A 17,684-nucleotide genomic window follows, 5' to 3' on the forward strand; every position below is an offset into this window, starting at 1 on the left:
ACGTCTGAAGAACGCCTGAACATACAAATTAAAGGAAGTCTTGTGTTTTTTAGGTCTGGCGTGTACAGTACATGTCATTATCAAAAGTGACCCACTAATAATTTTATGTTCAACTTTAATAGTTCAACCGCACTCCCTACTATATCTATTATTATCTAAACTCTTGGTAACTCATTACTTTGGTCATTCTAGTAATGTAACGTAGTCGAAATTTCGAGTTACTTAGTCAAAATTTCGAGTTACTAAGTCGAAATTTCGAGATAAGATCCTTGAAATTTCGAGTTTGAGGTCGAAATATCGAGTAATTAGTCCAAAATTCGAGTTAGTAACTCGAAAGTTCGAGATAGTTTACTCAAAATTTCGAGTTAGTAAATCGAAATTTTGAGTAAGTAACATTTTCACCACAAAATTATTATATCTCATCGACAGTGAAACTGACTGCATTATTTCCCATAATCACAAATATCCAGATTATGGTGAATTAATGATTTGATTTGTTTGCTTAATGTAAAGAATCTAAATTTGTTGAGATTTATAAAAATGAATATTTTTGTTTATTTGCATAACAGTTTATATGTACATGTGTGCAACGTTTTATGTACATGTGTACTCGTTTATATACATCTATAGACGGAATATTCATATTGATGTTTGATTAATGATTTGTATGATTAATGTAAAGAATCTCAATTTGTTGGATTTATGTAAATGAGTATATTTGCATAACAGTTTATATTTATGTATACAATAGGAAAAACGAATTAGTATCATGAATATATTTTGCACATGTGCACACTAATGTACATGTATATATGTATATGTAGGCAATGTTCAGTTTATGGTACACATGTGTACAAAAGTTTATAGATCTATATAGTGTGCATAGAAGTTTATTTGTACCTATGTACAACAGTTTTATTATTTATTGGTTTTCAGATTATAAGCATATTTCAATCAGTTCTAAATAATACCCCTAGGCTATAGAGAGTATTATTAAAATGGCTGATTTATATAATATTTTGTGCGACAGGTCGTGCATATATAATATTAAAATGTGTTTAGATCAGATAAAAAACAAATCAATAGAGGTAATAACAGGTCAACGAGATGATTGTGCAGCGATCAATTCAAGATCAAAACATACAATTAGGTCAACTTTTATATCATACAATAAGTAGTGTCAGAAACTAGCTCATTGTTATTGATTACGTCACAGAAACCGCGCATGCATATTGATTTAGACTGACTGCACTTTAAAATATCTAGTTTAACTAGGATATAATTTCATAAAAGGTAAATGGTTTTTTAAGTTTTGTATGTTGGTTATAACAACATGTGCTTGTTTAATTTGTTTGCATGTTAAATCTATAATCAGGGGCATAACTGAGCTATTTTGATTTACATGTGTACTCAGTAGGGTGGGGGATAAAAATATTGTGAAAGAGGAAGCGATTTCCTGACATTTTGTGACTATCAGGAGACTAGATTGATAATATAATATATGGATGATGATTGAAATAGTTATTTTTATTTATTTTGAAAAATGAGTATGATGGTAAACAACCAACAACTAAGTTTAAAATGACAATTTGTATAGATCTATGTTCCTTTTCAAGAAACACGATAGCCTATATATACCTTAAACACTAATTTTTCATAGTAAGCCTGTATAAAGCAAACATGCACTATTAAACTTTTAGAATAGATCTAAGCCTCATTACCGTCAAGATGGATTGTCAAAGTATCATGTAAACTTTCGGCTAAAACTTAGGGTACTCAACTATCCTTACCATACTGTATTTATATATATATTAGAAGAAAACATTACCAAGTCATTCTTCCTGGAAATATATTGCATAGTATTTCTATTTCTAAAGCTAAAAGAAATATTCAAACTAAATTTGCTAGCTCCTCACAGTGATAACTTCCCTCTACAGATTGTAATCACTGCATTCACAAACGTCACATAAAAGTCACATGACGTAACGTCGAAATTCAAATGTAAATATCAAACGTTACGTATAAAATCTAACGTCCTTTCTTTCTTTCTGTTTTATTTTTAACTTTACGTTAAAAACTCAAAAGTATACAAAATAATGAAAAATAAATTCAAAGTCTAAAAAATATAAAATATCAAAATATTGAGATGGCAGAGATTTCTGTACTGATAAGGGGAGATGACTGCTTAGGATATTGCTAAATTAAAACACATTTTTAATATAGAATTTACTGTATTGTAGCAGCAATTTCAACATTGCCGCCGAGAAACTTGTAGTAGAAATAAGAGGTATTATTTCCTTTGTAGAAAAAATCAAAACATGCGCGATGCTCTAGTCTCCTGTTGTCACACGGCGTTCCTTGTCTCAGAGTAACTAATTGTCTGCTATTCTCTATGTTGTTTATGTGCTATTTACGTATATAGATAGTAGATCTGTATAATAATTAATATTAAAATGCTATTTCAGACAGCAGCTGTCACTATGACAACTGTCGCTGTGGTAACGGATCAGCCAAAAGGTGGTAAGTAAAATACCTATACAGTACACACCCATAACATAATTTATATAATACGTATCCAATATGAAAGAAATTCAATGAATGTAGTGTTAATGAATTAGTTTTGAACTATTGCATAAATTGTTACTCTTTCTCAGCGATGATAATACTTGGTTAGAGGTTGCTACCTGGGTTGCTTCATAGAAAGTTCTAAATCTAAAACATTTGTGGTAAGACCAAAACCGAGCCAATTCATTTCAAAGATAATGTCCCAAGTTAAAACTTTTTGATTTCTGAATAGAGATGCAGATGAACATAACCACATTGCGGACTGGAGCGGGAGTCATTTTATTTTTTAACATTTCTAAGGCGAATGAATTAAGTAAAAGTCTTAAACTTTTACTAAAGACGAAAATAGTTCTTGAAACGGTCTTAGAATACTCATATAGTTTGGTATTAGTCCTAGGACTTAGGATACACTTTCTATGAAACAAAGCCCAGCTAGACCACTGTTGGACTAATAATTGATAAGATTTTTGAAGCCAGCATTATATTTTGATGCATCCACTAGGATGCAAGAGCTCCAGGAAAACTTTTTAGGTGTACCGTATGTTGACGCATTGTAACACCGCAAAACGTCCGTACCGAAAAGCGTACGCGTATGGATGTTTTGCGGTGCATATCGCACTAGGTACGTTTTGCGGCATATTTTCTGTATTAAAATATTTTCATTATTAACGTTACTTTTATTGGTTATGTCAATTTCATATTGTTTCAGGTAAAGATATGACGAAATAAACATTAATGTGCAATATTTTTGTGATACTCTATAATTCTGACTATTTCATTAAAGAAAAAAAATATGCTTAAGACGAGGATGTTTTTCGAATAGATTTTTATGGAATGGAACCAAGCAGCAGCAGCAGCAGAGATATAAAAACGATGATATTGAAATAAATGTAATCTTATAGACATACAGATAAGGACGGCTATACGGACGGACAAACCGGGATTGGACTGAGTGAATGACAAAAAATATTAAAATTAAAGATCAATAGCTATTCATATAATTGCATCAAGAAGTGGGGATGATTTTTGTGATCTTGTTGACTATGGAGGTTTGGTTCTACCATTCATATTTACGGGGGATGGATAGGGACTTTTGACAGCGTAGTCATATTTGAGCGAGAGAGCTATATTGTCATGGAGATAGGGCCTTTAAGTCGCCTAGTCATAATTGAGCAAGAGACCTTTCGTCGCGGGAGCGAGGGTGGGGATGGGAAACCTCTTAGCTCATAAACGAACTTGATCGAGACCTTATTGTTATACATATTCTGTATAAAAAAAATTAAGAACTGAGAAGAACGAAAACACTAACAAGGTGAAAAAATAGCGCGTTTGATTTCATTTATTTTTTTTTTTTTTTTTTTGTTAGATTTAACCTATAATCTTCTTTGTTGAGATTTTATGGTCATAGATATTCTCTTGAAAATCTTGAAAATTGTCAAGATTGAAGAAGAAATGAAAGCGTTGTAGTGGTAACAATATGTAATATATAACAGATATTGTAATTCAAGGGCAAATAACTCTGGCCATATTGTTTAGGGTATGTGGATGCTAGAGTGATAGCAAGCTAAATTTGGACGGACAGACCTGCGCATACTCAGGTTAAAGTAACACACAATAGCACCTGATTATAACTTGTCAAAATTAACGAAAATTGTATAAACTTTAAAGTATGGACGTTATGCGGCAGGACCATGCCTTTTTGCCGCAAAATGTACGTCAGAAAAATGTGGACGATATGCGCCGCAAAACGTCCGTATACGTACGTTTTTGCGGTACGGACGTTTTGCAGTGTCTTACAGTAAATCCCTATATTAGAGTTTGTCACCTATTTAGAGTAAACCCAGCCTGCGTATATAAACTGTTAATTGTTCGCTTCAACTTATTTAGGACTGTTATAGATCAAAAACTGGGAAATCTTTCATATCATTTAGCACGTTAAGGGCTGCAATGGTCCACTTGTTTTATCATTAAAGGTATGGAGATGGGTCCGGTATCGCAACAACTTCCGGCAAGTGTGGAATATCTGAAAGGGTTAGATACAATCATTGTAAGACAGAAAATGGAAATATTTGAAGGTGAAGTATCGGATTTTATCAAAACAGACATTATAAAATTAATCACTGTGTTCGTTAAAGCGCCCTCTACATAACCAACAAAATAAAAAACAGTATATGCACTTTAGAATAAAAACAACAATAAAATATTCATAATAAAAGTGACACAGTCCACGGGTAACCAACTTCATATGGTTCTTTAAATATGCATCGATTAAAAAGAAATGCTGGTTCTCGGTAAAAGATATGCTGGTTTCCAGTAAAAGATATGTTGGTTTAACTCCCATATGAGGACGATATTAAACGCTAAGTTTTGCAATTTTGAATTATTTTTGTCAAACATGAATTGTCATTGAAAAAAAATCAAAATGCTGTCCGGCACTTATATTCTTCCTTTGTAGGTTTACTATTCATGTATTGTAATTTGATGCATATATCTCTGAGAAAGTTTTGTTGTAGTAGGTTTCAATGTGTCAGACATTCAATGTGACATTCAAGGATGAAGAAAGACTGAAAATAATCACAAAACTACATACACAGCCAAATAATCTCGATCAGAGATGATGAAAAACAGACACACCAGCCCTTGTCCGTTCATTGCTTTGGAACCAACGGATGAAAGTAATAATGTCAAAATGCATATTATGATCCATATGTGGAACTGTGCTCCATATATCACTCCATCTATTACAGTGTAATTTTATTGGTCACATTTCAGCATTATCAGGGGTTGAAACGAAGAACAGATATCAAATTTTGAACAAAGATTTCCAGGAAATATTTTTTGCAAGAGAAGGTAAGATGATAATTGTTATCTAAATTAATATAAATAAGCCTTAAACACAAACAAATGGAGACTTCCTCCACTGTAAACATTCAAAATAATTATTTATAAAATATGAACAAAGAATATCAGAAATATCATTTTGAACCTGAACAGATTAATTAGTTTGCAAAGTGGCTAGGTGGTTTCCTTCCAGATTGTGGCAGTTCTAGTTGTTTATGGTTGTTGTTATTGTGGTTGTTTTTGTTGATAAGATTAATGCTTTCATTCTGGTATTCAGAACACATCTTGTATTGCAGAGTCGAACGAATGTGAGCGAATTATGTGTTCACCAACCCGCGGCTTCCGTTTGAATGTTACAGACAATGAAAACAAGGTTTGCTTTATTTTTATTGATTTCAATTGAATATACTATTTCAACAATGGATGGTAAATTCTGACATTCTGATATTATTCACCAGTACAAGCTATCAGACTTAATAAAATTTATTTAGGATTTTCTTGATCACGCCTGACTTTACCTTCATATGACTAGGAATAAATAGTCCAAAAAATATAGAGGTGATGCTGCATATAAAATGATAAGTAAAAATAAAACAGTTACGAAACTTGATAATTAATGTGTTTAAACTTGAAAATCACTTGATTTTTATCTTTCACTTTTCTTTTAGCGCTTGTATTCATTTTGTCTGTCAATCTCTGATTAAAAGCTGTGGAAAAAATGTTTAGAATTAAAATCAAAATCACTTTATGTATTATTATCAGCATTTTTAATGTATTTTATGTCCATTTTGGTAAATCCCGTGTTGATTTTGTTTTTAGAATATTATGAGATTTATTCGAGAGTTTAAGTATTGCACCGGTTGTTGTTGTTGCGCAGAAGGCTGCTGTAGCATGGTGGTAGCAGCGGAATCTCCATTTGGAAGAAATATTGGCAAGATTGCTCTTGCGTACGTAACATTTTTGTATTATCACGATTAACATTCTTTAAAATCATGACTTTTCTCTTTAAAAAAGTGATATGCATTTTTATGTAGCATGCCTCCATATTTTTGCTAATTTTCAAACTGTAATTAAAGTACATGTAAAGTGAACAAAGTATTTTATTAAAATATAAGAAAGAACCCAATCCACGCTGTAAATTACGTAAAAGAAGTCAAAGTACCAAAATAGCCATTACTACGTTATTGACGCAGTATAAATATGTTAACAAATATTACAAAAACAGTCATCAATCGCCAATAATATGTAAGTTGTTACTTGAATCTTGAATATTTTACTTTTCTTTAAATCTTTGTACAACTTTCTCAAGTTTGAATTTCTTGAACTGTTTTTGCTCATAGAGATGTATACAGTTTTAAAGAGAACATCTTTGACCAATTTCTTCCAATTCGATTTTAAAAAGTTGCAAAGATGGCAATAACTCTTAAAAAGTTAAAATGCAGAAAAAAAATCCAGAAATGTATGCTCAAAAATGTGACCTTGTTTATTTTGTCGTATATGTAACTGATTTTGATACATAAAGCATAATAATCTTTACAGGAATTCTAAATGCGACAGTCATGTTCGGATATTTGACAGTGATGACCGCCATCTGTTTACTATCTGGGTGCCTTGTTGTTTCTGTCAGGACGGTTGTTGTCCAGCAGATGTCATTTTCCCGGTGACTTATTATCATAAAGCAACAAACGTTTTATAATCACTTATCATTTATGATTATGATAACTTATTTGCATTTTTACATTATAAAATGGTTTGATTTAATCATATTTTATTGCTTGAAACATGTACATATATATATATATATATATATATATATATATATATATATATATATATATATATATATATATATATAAATTGATATTAAAGTTTCTAGGTGACAATATTAAGAGAGAGAGAGAGAGAAAAAACTAGAAATGTGTCCATAGGACACGGGTGCCCCCACCGCGCCACTGTTCAGTCAATCTTTTTACTAAGTCAAGGGAAATAACTCTACAAATACTGGATAAATCCACAAGCGAAACCCCAGGTGCAAATCTAAATATGCTGAGCAACCTGCCCATTAGGTTTAATGACTATGTCAAATCCTGTTTGAGTAGCATGCGACACAAGTTGAAAATTGCAAAAAATTTCTAAGTGAAGGGCAATAACTCTAAAAATACCGAATAAATCCAGACAAAAATACCTGGTGCACAACTGCACATGCTGATCAATATTCCTGTAAAGTTACATGACTCTAGGTCAAATACTTTTTGAGTTACATGCGACACAATTTGAAAATTGCAAAATTTTACTAAGTTCAGGGCAATAACTCTGAAAATACTAAAAATATCCAGAAGAAAATACCCAGGTTCACAACTACACATGCTGATCAACATTCCTGTAAAGTTTCATGACTCTAGGTCAAATACTTTTTGAGTTACGTGCGACACAAGTTGAAAATTGCAAAAATTTACTAAGTCAAGGGCAATAACTCTGAAAATACTAAAAATATCCAGACGAAAATACCCAGGTGCACAACTACACATGCTGATCAACATTCCTGTAAAGTTTCATGACTCTAGGTCAAATACTTTTTGAGTTACATGCGACACAAGTTGAAAATTGCAAAATTTACTAAGTCAAGGGCAATAACTCTAAAAATACTAAAAATATCCAGACGAAAATACCCAGGTGCACAACTACACATGCTGATCAACATTCATGTAAAGTTTCATGACTCTAGGTCAAATACTTTTTGAGTTACATGCGACACAAGTTGAAAATTGCAAAATTTTACTAAGTCAAGGGCAATAACTCTGAAAATACTAAAAATATCCAGACGAAAATACCCAGGTGCACAACTACACATGCTGATCAACATTCCTGTAAAGTTTCATGACTCTAGGTCAAATACTTTTTGAGTTACGTGCGACACAAAAGTGAACGGACGGACGGAAGGAAGGACGGACGGACGGACGGACGGACGGACAAGGGTAAATCTAAATGCCCGCCACTATCGTGGGGGCACAAAAATTGATATGAGGTTTAAATATCATGAAATAGAAAAAATACACATTCTAAAAACATCCACACTTCTGTTCACCTTTCCTCTGAAAATAACAAAACAAAAAAACAGGTTTCGCCTCCATTTTCGTTACTGGACCAGCATTAAAAATAGAAACATGGAGTATATTTATTTATCATTAAGATATATTAAGTTCTAAAACGATTCGTATTCTTTATATATTTTTAACATGCCCAAAAATAATGTCATAATGTTATAAAATGAGATATGGAATAGACAATATTTTATAGTGTACTTGTGTTGATAGATATATGCTCTTGCTGTGTTTTTCAAATGTTATGACCTTAAAAAGAAATTGATTTACGAATGTCAATAAATCTTTTATTTAATAAAGCAAGACGTGGTCATTGAACACTGTTATTAGCAATATAGATCTAAATCAAATCGGTATGAGGATAAATGAGGCGATACAATGATGCAGAGGTCTTGGCTGTTTTAAATGAGAACAGTTTAAGGGTTTTTCAAGGGTTGTTTTCACATTTCCAGCAAACAAATTTTACACTGTGATGTTACTTATTATGTATAATCAATGAAATTGTAATATTTTATATAACAGGTAACTGATCCGTCACTAACAACTGAGGTAGGGAAAATGGCCAAGGTATTCCGAGGATGTTGTGTTGAGGCGATCGGAGACGCTGACACCTTCCGTCTTGAAATTAAATATTAATGTGCTTGCTTGGTTTCTGTATATTTTTATTTGTTTTCAACGTGAGAAAAATGAATGTACGATGTATTAAATGTAAATTTAAGAGTTCACATACACTACATGTATATGTTCAATTTTTAAAAACAAGATTTATTTTATAGCAAATTTGTCTGTTCATGGTCTTCTCTGTTTGCCATTCTGTCAGAACATATTTTGCAAATTTCACCAAAATAAAAAAAAAACGTTTGTCCTTTTAAGATATTAAGACAGATGAAGGTAAACAATTTACATATACTCCATTTCTTGATCGTTTATTTCAATTTATTTCAGTTCCCCACGACCTTGACTTAAATAAAAAGATACTTCTTATTGGAGCAGTGTTCTTCATCGTGAGTATGCATGTACATGTACATCGTCCTTCAAATGTTAATTTCTTTTTGAGTCGTCGATTTCAAAAAAAGCTAGTTTTGAAAGTTTTGGTAAAAACACTTCATTATAATCAGTGTTAATTTTTGCCACACAAAAGCGTTGTCAGATGTTACCAGTTATTAATAGTGCTGCAAATCAGCCCATTTTACTAGCCTATTTAGAGGGGTAACTGGTCTATGTCAGCCAACAGCAAGTTTCATATACCAAAATGTTCGTCTGGATCTGTAGTTTCTGGAATGGATATTCATTTGGCCCAACCCCGATGCGAAGCTAAGATATCTAAGATGGCGTCAAAGATGGCCGCCAAATCCCTTAATATTCTAGTATATTTACGATGGCTTATTTCCTTTTTCAGTTTTGTAAATCAATTGAAATTTTGCATAAAATGTCTTATTTTTAACTTACTCATGCTATAAATTTTGACTTTATTGATTTTATTTCTAGTTTTCATCACCTAATTTAAACGAAAGAAGAAAAATATATTGCAAACTGGGTGTGCTTTCTGAATATGTATAAGTTATTAGTTTTATTCTTGTTTAAACTGAATAACTTTCATGATTTCGTTTAATACAGCTTTAAAACTATATCTACACATATTTAGAATAAGTTAGAATAAGCGAACTATGCCATAAATGTGTTTTATTGATCTAAATTCATATACAAAGTGGGTGGGGTATTACGAACGGGGAGTCAACTTTAAATAAAATACTTTTTTGTTTTATATTATAATAGTGGTATTAAAAAGATTAACAATTTTATTTAATTGGTTAGTGATGAGACATCTTACCTTTCATAGAAAATGCCCTGCATGTGTGTCTAAATGTTGAAATATCTCTTTTATTTGTTTTATGCACACAAAAAGGAACTAATTTACTGACCTGCAATTCGGTATTTGCGTTGACCTTGTGCTTGCCTTTTGTTAAGGATTTGTTTGCAAGTTTGTTTCTCCTTAGCCATAAACATTGATTGTTAGTCTTCAAATGTGATTTTGATTATGCTTGTAGGTCACTGTTCAAGACCCATAAGCTAAGCATTTAGTAGGAAATAATAATATTTATTCATTAACTTACAGAATTTTTCGGACAAGATTAATCTCCACAACCATCATTATTGTAGGTTACTTCCCTCTAACATGTTTTTATTTCAAAGAGTTATACTACTTTATGAATAAGAGAATTTCTTTATTATGCAGACTGTTGATTTTTAATATTCGAGCGTGCTGTCTGACATGCAGCTCTTGTTTTAAGGCATTGTCTTAACATATGATAATCTACAATTGAACCATATTTGGAGTTTTGTCATTATTGATGACGGATATAATATATTCATTAAAATGTAAAATGTAATTTGCTAGAACATTTAAAATGGGTAAGTTATTCATTTTACAGTAAGAGACTTTTCTGCTAGACTGGGTCTGAATTATGAATAAAATATTATATAAATGTAAATATAAAAAATTATGTATCTATATTGAGTGAATTAAAAATATATATTATGAGGGCATTTTCTTTTTAGCTGAACTATTCGACGATTAAAGACAACTATCCTAGTCGCCCGAGCGTCGGCGTAAAAGTTTGCGTACCATCTCAAAGTCCATTGACATATGACATTGAATCTTGCACACTTGTTTACCATCATGCCCTCCACTTGAACACTTGAGGAGGTTAATCAATCATTTTGACAGAATTATGCCCCTTTTTTCAACTTTGAATTTACAGTACCACGTACTCAGATAATTTTAAATTCAATCGACATATCGCTTTGAGACCTTGCACACTTGTTCACCATCATAATCTCAACCTGTGTACAGAGGAGGTCACTGTATCAAGCTTTTTTTACAATATTATGTCGCATTTTTTTACTATCAAGCACTGAGAATAGTCGAGCACGCTGTCCTACTGACAGCTCCTGTGTATGATTTTGAGCATTTTGTTTCAAGTTTGTTGTTAACTTCATGGGAGGAATTAAGAAGAGCTTTCACTTGGACGAAAATAGCTAATCTTTTCCCTGGCGGGTACTTGATAGTAATACTATGTGCTAGGGGGCGCAGAGTAACATGCACTTTCCAGTACCGTCCATGAACAGGCTCAATCAAACCGAGTCTGCAACAGCAGGTTAACAGTGCTATATTAATAGGTCCTTCGGGATGGTGATGTTTGTGTCGGTAGTTTTCAATCCGGATCACGGCAGTAACCACATTGAATTTACCAGAGCACAGTTCAGCCACCGAATCGTTCCTGGGCAGGCTGTCAAGCAGTTTACCAGTTCTAGTTGCCCTCACTTTCGCAAGAAACTGAAACTTCTGTACATAGAAGAGCAGTGGTACAGTGCGAATAATCGTAGAAACTATTTCATGATCAATCACAACGAAAGTGAGCTGCCCCGTCCGGGAACCAAACACGGGTTGCCCGATTCACAGTCCAACGCTCTACCTATTGAGCTAACCGGACGACTTGGTCTTTCGAGATCATTGATTGCAAAACTTTTATAGTTGAGGATTGGATATTACTTAGTCGATACTAAGAGATGTGAGATATGGTGTCTCATGAACAGACCCCATCAAACTGAGTTTGAATTATCAACTTTGCCATGTTTAATTGCTCTCAAAGGATCTTCTCTTTTCCTGATTTTTACAATCATAATGTCAATGACATGTTAGTTTACTTTATTTACTTTTATATTGTTACTAGAGGGATTTTATGTTAAGTCTCTCTACTATTTCAAAACCGGAAGCTATACGTTGCAGATCCTGTATGTTTTGTGATTTATATTGTGACTGTGTGTATACCACGCTTGCAAAAAATTATATATGTATATAATTATGCAAATAAAACAATTTTCAAACATCGAGGAATATGTGAAATGTGTACTGCAAATATTTGTGCACATTATATTTAATCAATAAATTAAATGCATTCATTTCTTATTGGAAAATTTGACTTAGAATTTATAGAAAATAAATTTCTAATTACCTCCCTTTATTTACATGAAATGCTAAATTCGGTAATATCTTTATAAATAATGCTTATTGGAACTGACAATATTGACAAATCTTAATTTGAGCATCATATTTATTAAATAAAACCATGAAAAAAATGTGTTACAGGATCTTTTAATAGCACTTACCGCTACCTAGATGATATCCTTAACATGAATAATCAAATTTGTTCAAGTGAAATCTTAAATATATGTAAGTGAACGTAAACAAGGCTATCGCTATCATAAACAAGTTTGCTTCTTTAAAAAGAAGCATGCGAGAGGTCTTTTTGCTGCTGTCGAAAATTTGCTTAATTCGAAAATATTTGGGGATATTTTTGCATAACAGACACAATGAATGTTTATAAATTACAATTATTAAACAAAATAGAATTTATTATATATATTGCAATGAAAGTTTGTTTTACATTTCATCTTTTTAAATGTTTTAAAAGATTATATGCCGGAAAAATGGACTTTTTTCTTGGCGCAGTAGGGATACTTTTTCTACAAAATTTTTTTGTAAAATTACTTAATGTAAATTAAATGATATATATCATTTACATTTGTATTTTAAATTCAGTTCCCTTTGTAGAAAAATAATATTATATATATTAAAAGTATTTTCAAAATAAAAGTTTCTTGTAAAGTTCAATAAGCAAATTTTCGGTCACTGTTTTGTTAAATACATGTATAAGGAAGCATTTCCTCTACATTTTCTCAAACGAGTATAAAGTATGTTAATCAAACAAGTTTACATAAAAAATGTTGATATCATTTGATTGGAATAAACGGTAAATACTGTTATATACTGTTTATTGGAATAAACAGTATATAAAGCTGCATGCCTCCAACCACAATATTAGAAGAAAATCAAACTTGAGATAAAATTTGTGCCATTTGCACCAAAAAATCTCCCTTTGCGTTATTTAGATATACCGGTTCAATACACGGTTCACTCGGTCATATAATATGTTTGTTTGTTTCATTGTACGCCTTTTCCCAACAGTATTTTAGTCATATAGGCGGGTAGTTTCCTAACCATCGTTCCTGGAGAGTTACACCAGTACTAGACAACCTTCCTCAGCGCTAAACTAACAAAAAAAAGCATCTCCCGGGAACGAACCCACGCCAGAGAGCTTACTGTATTAAAAGTCATCGACTCTAACCCCTCGACCACGGAGACGGTATATATAGTGCATGGTGATATTGTAGCTATAATGTTCACTGTAACTATTTATCAGAACATGAAATAGTAAAACGTTATTCAGAAAACAATACGGTAATCGATTTATACAGTTACGAAATGAAGCATCCATGCATGTAGTGTTAAGTATCGTAAATGATATTTTCCGATTTTTCTATGTACCGATTTGTTCACTTCGATGTTAATTTTTCGTTTAAGTTAAGCCGTGTTTTGAAACGGGGCATGCGCAAAACAATTTTTGTAGACTGCTCCTAATGATTTTACGATTAAAATGAGATTCATTCACTGCAATCAGATACGCAAAAATGGATGCCGCCAGCAATCAGTCTGAACACTATGGAGAATTACGTAAATATTTTACAAAGTCCTGTCGTCTTTATTCAGATATATTCAAAATTTAAATGTACTTTAAAAACTCTTTTACATCTAGGTATAAGCAGGCCTGATTTATGTGGAGATGACAGCTTATCTGTGGCATGCAGGCTTCATAACCTTTGATCCCCTTTCAAAGTTCCATTTTATTTAGTTCCGCTCGTTGTTTTCTTGTTTAGGGCACACACATTCTTGTACTTGGGGACCATACGCCGCTTTTTATGGAAAGACACTAACGTTGATCCATTATAACCACATTATAAGCGCGTCTGCGGTAGTTTCTAAATCCAAAAGTTCACTGTAACCATGATTAAATGTTGAATTCTTGCTTAATTCGGTGCTAGGGGGCGTGTACGGTAGTTTGCACTTGACAGTGCCGTTCATGAACAGACTCAATCAAACCGAGCCTGCAACATTTTCGTTTTTGACGTTTTGTGCGTACTTAATTGTTTTAATTTCGTCTTCTGTCTTGGTAAGTGGTGTTCTTGATGCTCTGCCTTCCTTTAAGGCATCGAGTACTTTGGTTATGGTAATTAGGCTGTACCTTAATTGTACATATTTACACGATCATGTATGTATTTTATTTATTTCGACTAATGTAACCATAACAATTGTTAAAATTTTACTTGGCGGGGATTTATTTTATTTACACTGTTTCGTCATATAGGAACATACCGGTAGTGGTAATTGCAAGTTACCTACCATCCACACCTTCTAGCACCGGCTTAAGCAGAATTCTCAATTTTACATTAACTGGTATATACACTTAAAGGAAGTGAAGACACGTTCATAGATGTTTTCATACGAAAGTGATCATGGTATCTTCAATGTAAAATGTTCGTGCAATTTCACGACATACAACATATTGTCCACAAGAAATAGAGAACAATGGGCGAAACTAAATAAAATGGATTTATATAACGGGATCAAAGGTCAAAATATTATCTTTAAAAGCAGGTAACATATCCAAAGGCTTATTATACACTATTTATACAAAGGGTTATTATACACTATTTAAAAAGAAATACTAGAACCACACAACTCGAAAAAGGTCAAATAGAAGGGGTTAAAATAGCACAAACACAATTATAATGCCAAGAACGATTTTCATATAAACATTATGTTTTATCCGACTACTATGCATGTTTCATGAAACCGAAGGTCAACAGAATAATGATATATGTAGATAAAATATCAAACTTTTTAAATGACTATTTTGTCAATTTAAAAAACTTTAAAAAATACATTACATTTTATTTGACATAAAAAGGTGTGTAACATATAAATAAATGAGCAGAGGTTGTTTTGCATACATTGTACTTTTCAAATCCTTAGGTGAACTTACAACAAAATCATGCTTATTAAATTGGTAACACATTTTTGAACAGATTTTTAGATCTGACAGGATTCCTGTAATAGTATGTCACTTTGAAAATCACCTTATGTTTATTAACTTACGTAAATATTGTCACTCCATATAATCAGTGTAATCGAGGGGTCAGAGTTTCTTAAGATTTTTATTCATAGTGGGTGGGGTACGATTTGAACAATAATTCATTAAATAACCAGAAGCAAATTGTCATATTCCTGGTTTATTATGTTAATCAGTTACATGGACTGCACTAAAGAAGCTATAATTTGACAGAAACACAAAATTTGGGGAAATAATTGATATAGAACAAATAAGTACCAGTTACAACCTTACATTGAAAAACTATTTTAATGTACCACCTCTCATTTTATATGTCTTACTGCATAATTAGAAAGAAAGATTTCTTAAAATATGATATGAATGCATATAAGCATTACTCTCATGAATACATTACAATAGTGGAATATCAAAATAAGTAATAAATATTTCTCTGTTTAAGCTAAGACAAGAGTATCATAGCAAAAACCCGTAAGTTTAGCATTATTTGCTTAATTACATATAAAAAAAGCAAAAAGCAATCTGTTTTCTCAAATAAAATTAAATCTCTTCGTATAAAACGCTTTAAATGATATCTTTCTTGCAAAAATTTCACTTGAAATACAAAAGCGGAAACAAAATATGAGCAAATTTAATATTCTAGATTATTTAGGGATTTGGCGGCCATCTTTGACGCCATCTTGGATTTTTAAGCTACGCATCGGACTTGAACCAGATGAATATTCATTCCGGAAACTACAGACCAAGACGAACAATTTGGTATATAAAACTTGCTGTTGACTGACATAGACCACTTCGGTGTCATTTTACCCTGTGAATTTGCAGCACTATAAGTGACTGTTGCATTATTTTGATATTATAAATTGTTTATACATGTGTATGTGATACTGTTCTTATTTTACAAGGCTGGAATAAAATCGTTGCTTTGTTATTTCACAGGATTATCTGAGATTTGAACAGAAGTAAAAATGACCAACACACTGATCTGAAGATTGTATACAGAAAAGTCTCTGTTTTGACACCAAATAGTTATGTTTAAAACGTTACAAGCTTATTGAATATGCATATTTTGATAGATTGATACAATTTAGTTCAATGGCTCACACAAGTTAAAATATGTTTTATAAATGTTTATATGCCATGTTTACATGTATATTTTGAGGAACAAATCATAATGTAAATATATATGTACAGGTTATTTTGAATGCTCACTTTATGTTACAGTCTAGCTATGGTCGAAGAATTATGATTTATTGATGATGTTGACCTTAAAATCACTGGATCACAAAGCGATAAGTCTTTGCCACCACTACAGTATAGAGCCAGACTAACTTGCCCATGTTTATTTTGTGTTTTTGAGCTTAAGATTTCTTTATGTTTATATCATCTTCTTTTTTTATTTGTTTCATTTAAGAAGCGTTCATTTTGTCATGTTTTATCATATTTTTAAGCCTGGAAATATATGACACGTCATGTTATATTAACATGTTATTATAGGTGTGAACACTACATTACTCAAGTTCTTGACTATTCGAAAAAATGTGGGGGGAGGGGGGCTATTACATTCACCCTGGCGTCGCCTTCACTCATTGGTTAAGTTTTTGCGTGCTTGTTGATATCTTCAAAACTATGATGACTTTACAAACTTGTTTACTGTGAATACCTTACATGATCGGCCAGTTTCTATAACCCTGAGTTAACTTTTTACAGAGTAATGTCCATTTTCTTATTGTCGGGCACTGTCTCAATGACAGCTCTTGTTATCGCAAACATTTATTTAATGATCTGATAGCACTTCAAATCGAGTGGAATTCACGACTGTTTTATTATTTTACATTTGATGCCATGTTAGCATATATTATATGTTTATACTAAATAAAATATGTTTTGGTCATTTGTAAAATAAAACACAAAGTGAAACTACTTTTTTATTCCATGTTTTTTTTTTATCTGTGACAGTGTGCATGTATGTATGTATGTATGTATATATATGTATGTGTGTGTGTGCGTGCGTGCGTGCGTGCGTGCGTGCGTGCGTATGTATGTAAAAGTTAACTATGGACACATGCATGTATGTATAAAAGGAAAAAGGAAATCCCCTAGAAATGTAAGAATCTGTGCGTTTTATTGCAAGCAAACAATGTTTATA

At 32.1% G+C, this 17,684-nt stretch overlaps 1 protein-coding gene across 1 annotated transcript; it reads left to right on the forward strand.

The window, feature by feature from the left end:
• Window positions 1-1,195: 1,195 nt before the first annotated feature.
• On the forward strand, window positions 1,196-17,459 carry LOC132744013 (phospholipid scramblase 1-like). Its single transcript, XM_060732617.1, has 10 exons — window positions 1,196-1,293; window positions 2,466-2,520; window positions 4,539-4,640; window positions 5,338-5,415; window positions 5,703-5,779; window positions 6,226-6,353; window positions 6,946-7,066; window positions 9,030-9,132; window positions 9,453-9,511; window positions 16,475-17,459. The coding sequence occupies exons 2-10, from the start codon at window positions 2,481-2,483 to the stop codon at window positions 16,499-16,501; spliced, it is 735 nt and encodes a 244-aa protein (XP_060588600.1). The 5' UTR covers window positions 1,196-1,293; window positions 2,466-2,480; the 3' UTR covers window positions 16,502-17,459.
• The last annotated feature ends 225 nt before the right edge of the window (window positions 17,460-17,684 follow it).

Source organism: Ruditapes philippinarum, unplaced genomic scaffold, assembly GCF_026571515.1.
Source record: "Ruditapes philippinarum isolate M1 unplaced genomic scaffold, ASM2657151v2 ctg684_1_1_1_1, whole genome shotgun sequence".
In the NCBI taxonomy this organism is placed as follows: Eukaryota; Metazoa; Mollusca; class Bivalvia; order Venerida; family Veneridae; genus Ruditapes; species Ruditapes philippinarum.

Excerpts from the sequence above, each read along its gene's own strand:
- LOC132744013 (XM_060732617.1), top strand. The coding sequence starts at position 2,481 with ATGACAACTGTCGCTGTGGTAACGGATCAGCCAAAAGGTG. Across the intron at positions 2,521-4,538 it reads AACGGATCAGCCAAAAGGTG|GTATGGAGATGGGTCCGGTA; the intron begins GTAAGTAAAATA and ends TTATCATTAAAG. Across the intron at positions 9,512-16,474 it reads TTGGAGCAGTGTTCTTCATC|GATTATCTGAGATTTGAACA; the intron begins GTGAGTATGCAT and ends GTTATTTCACAG.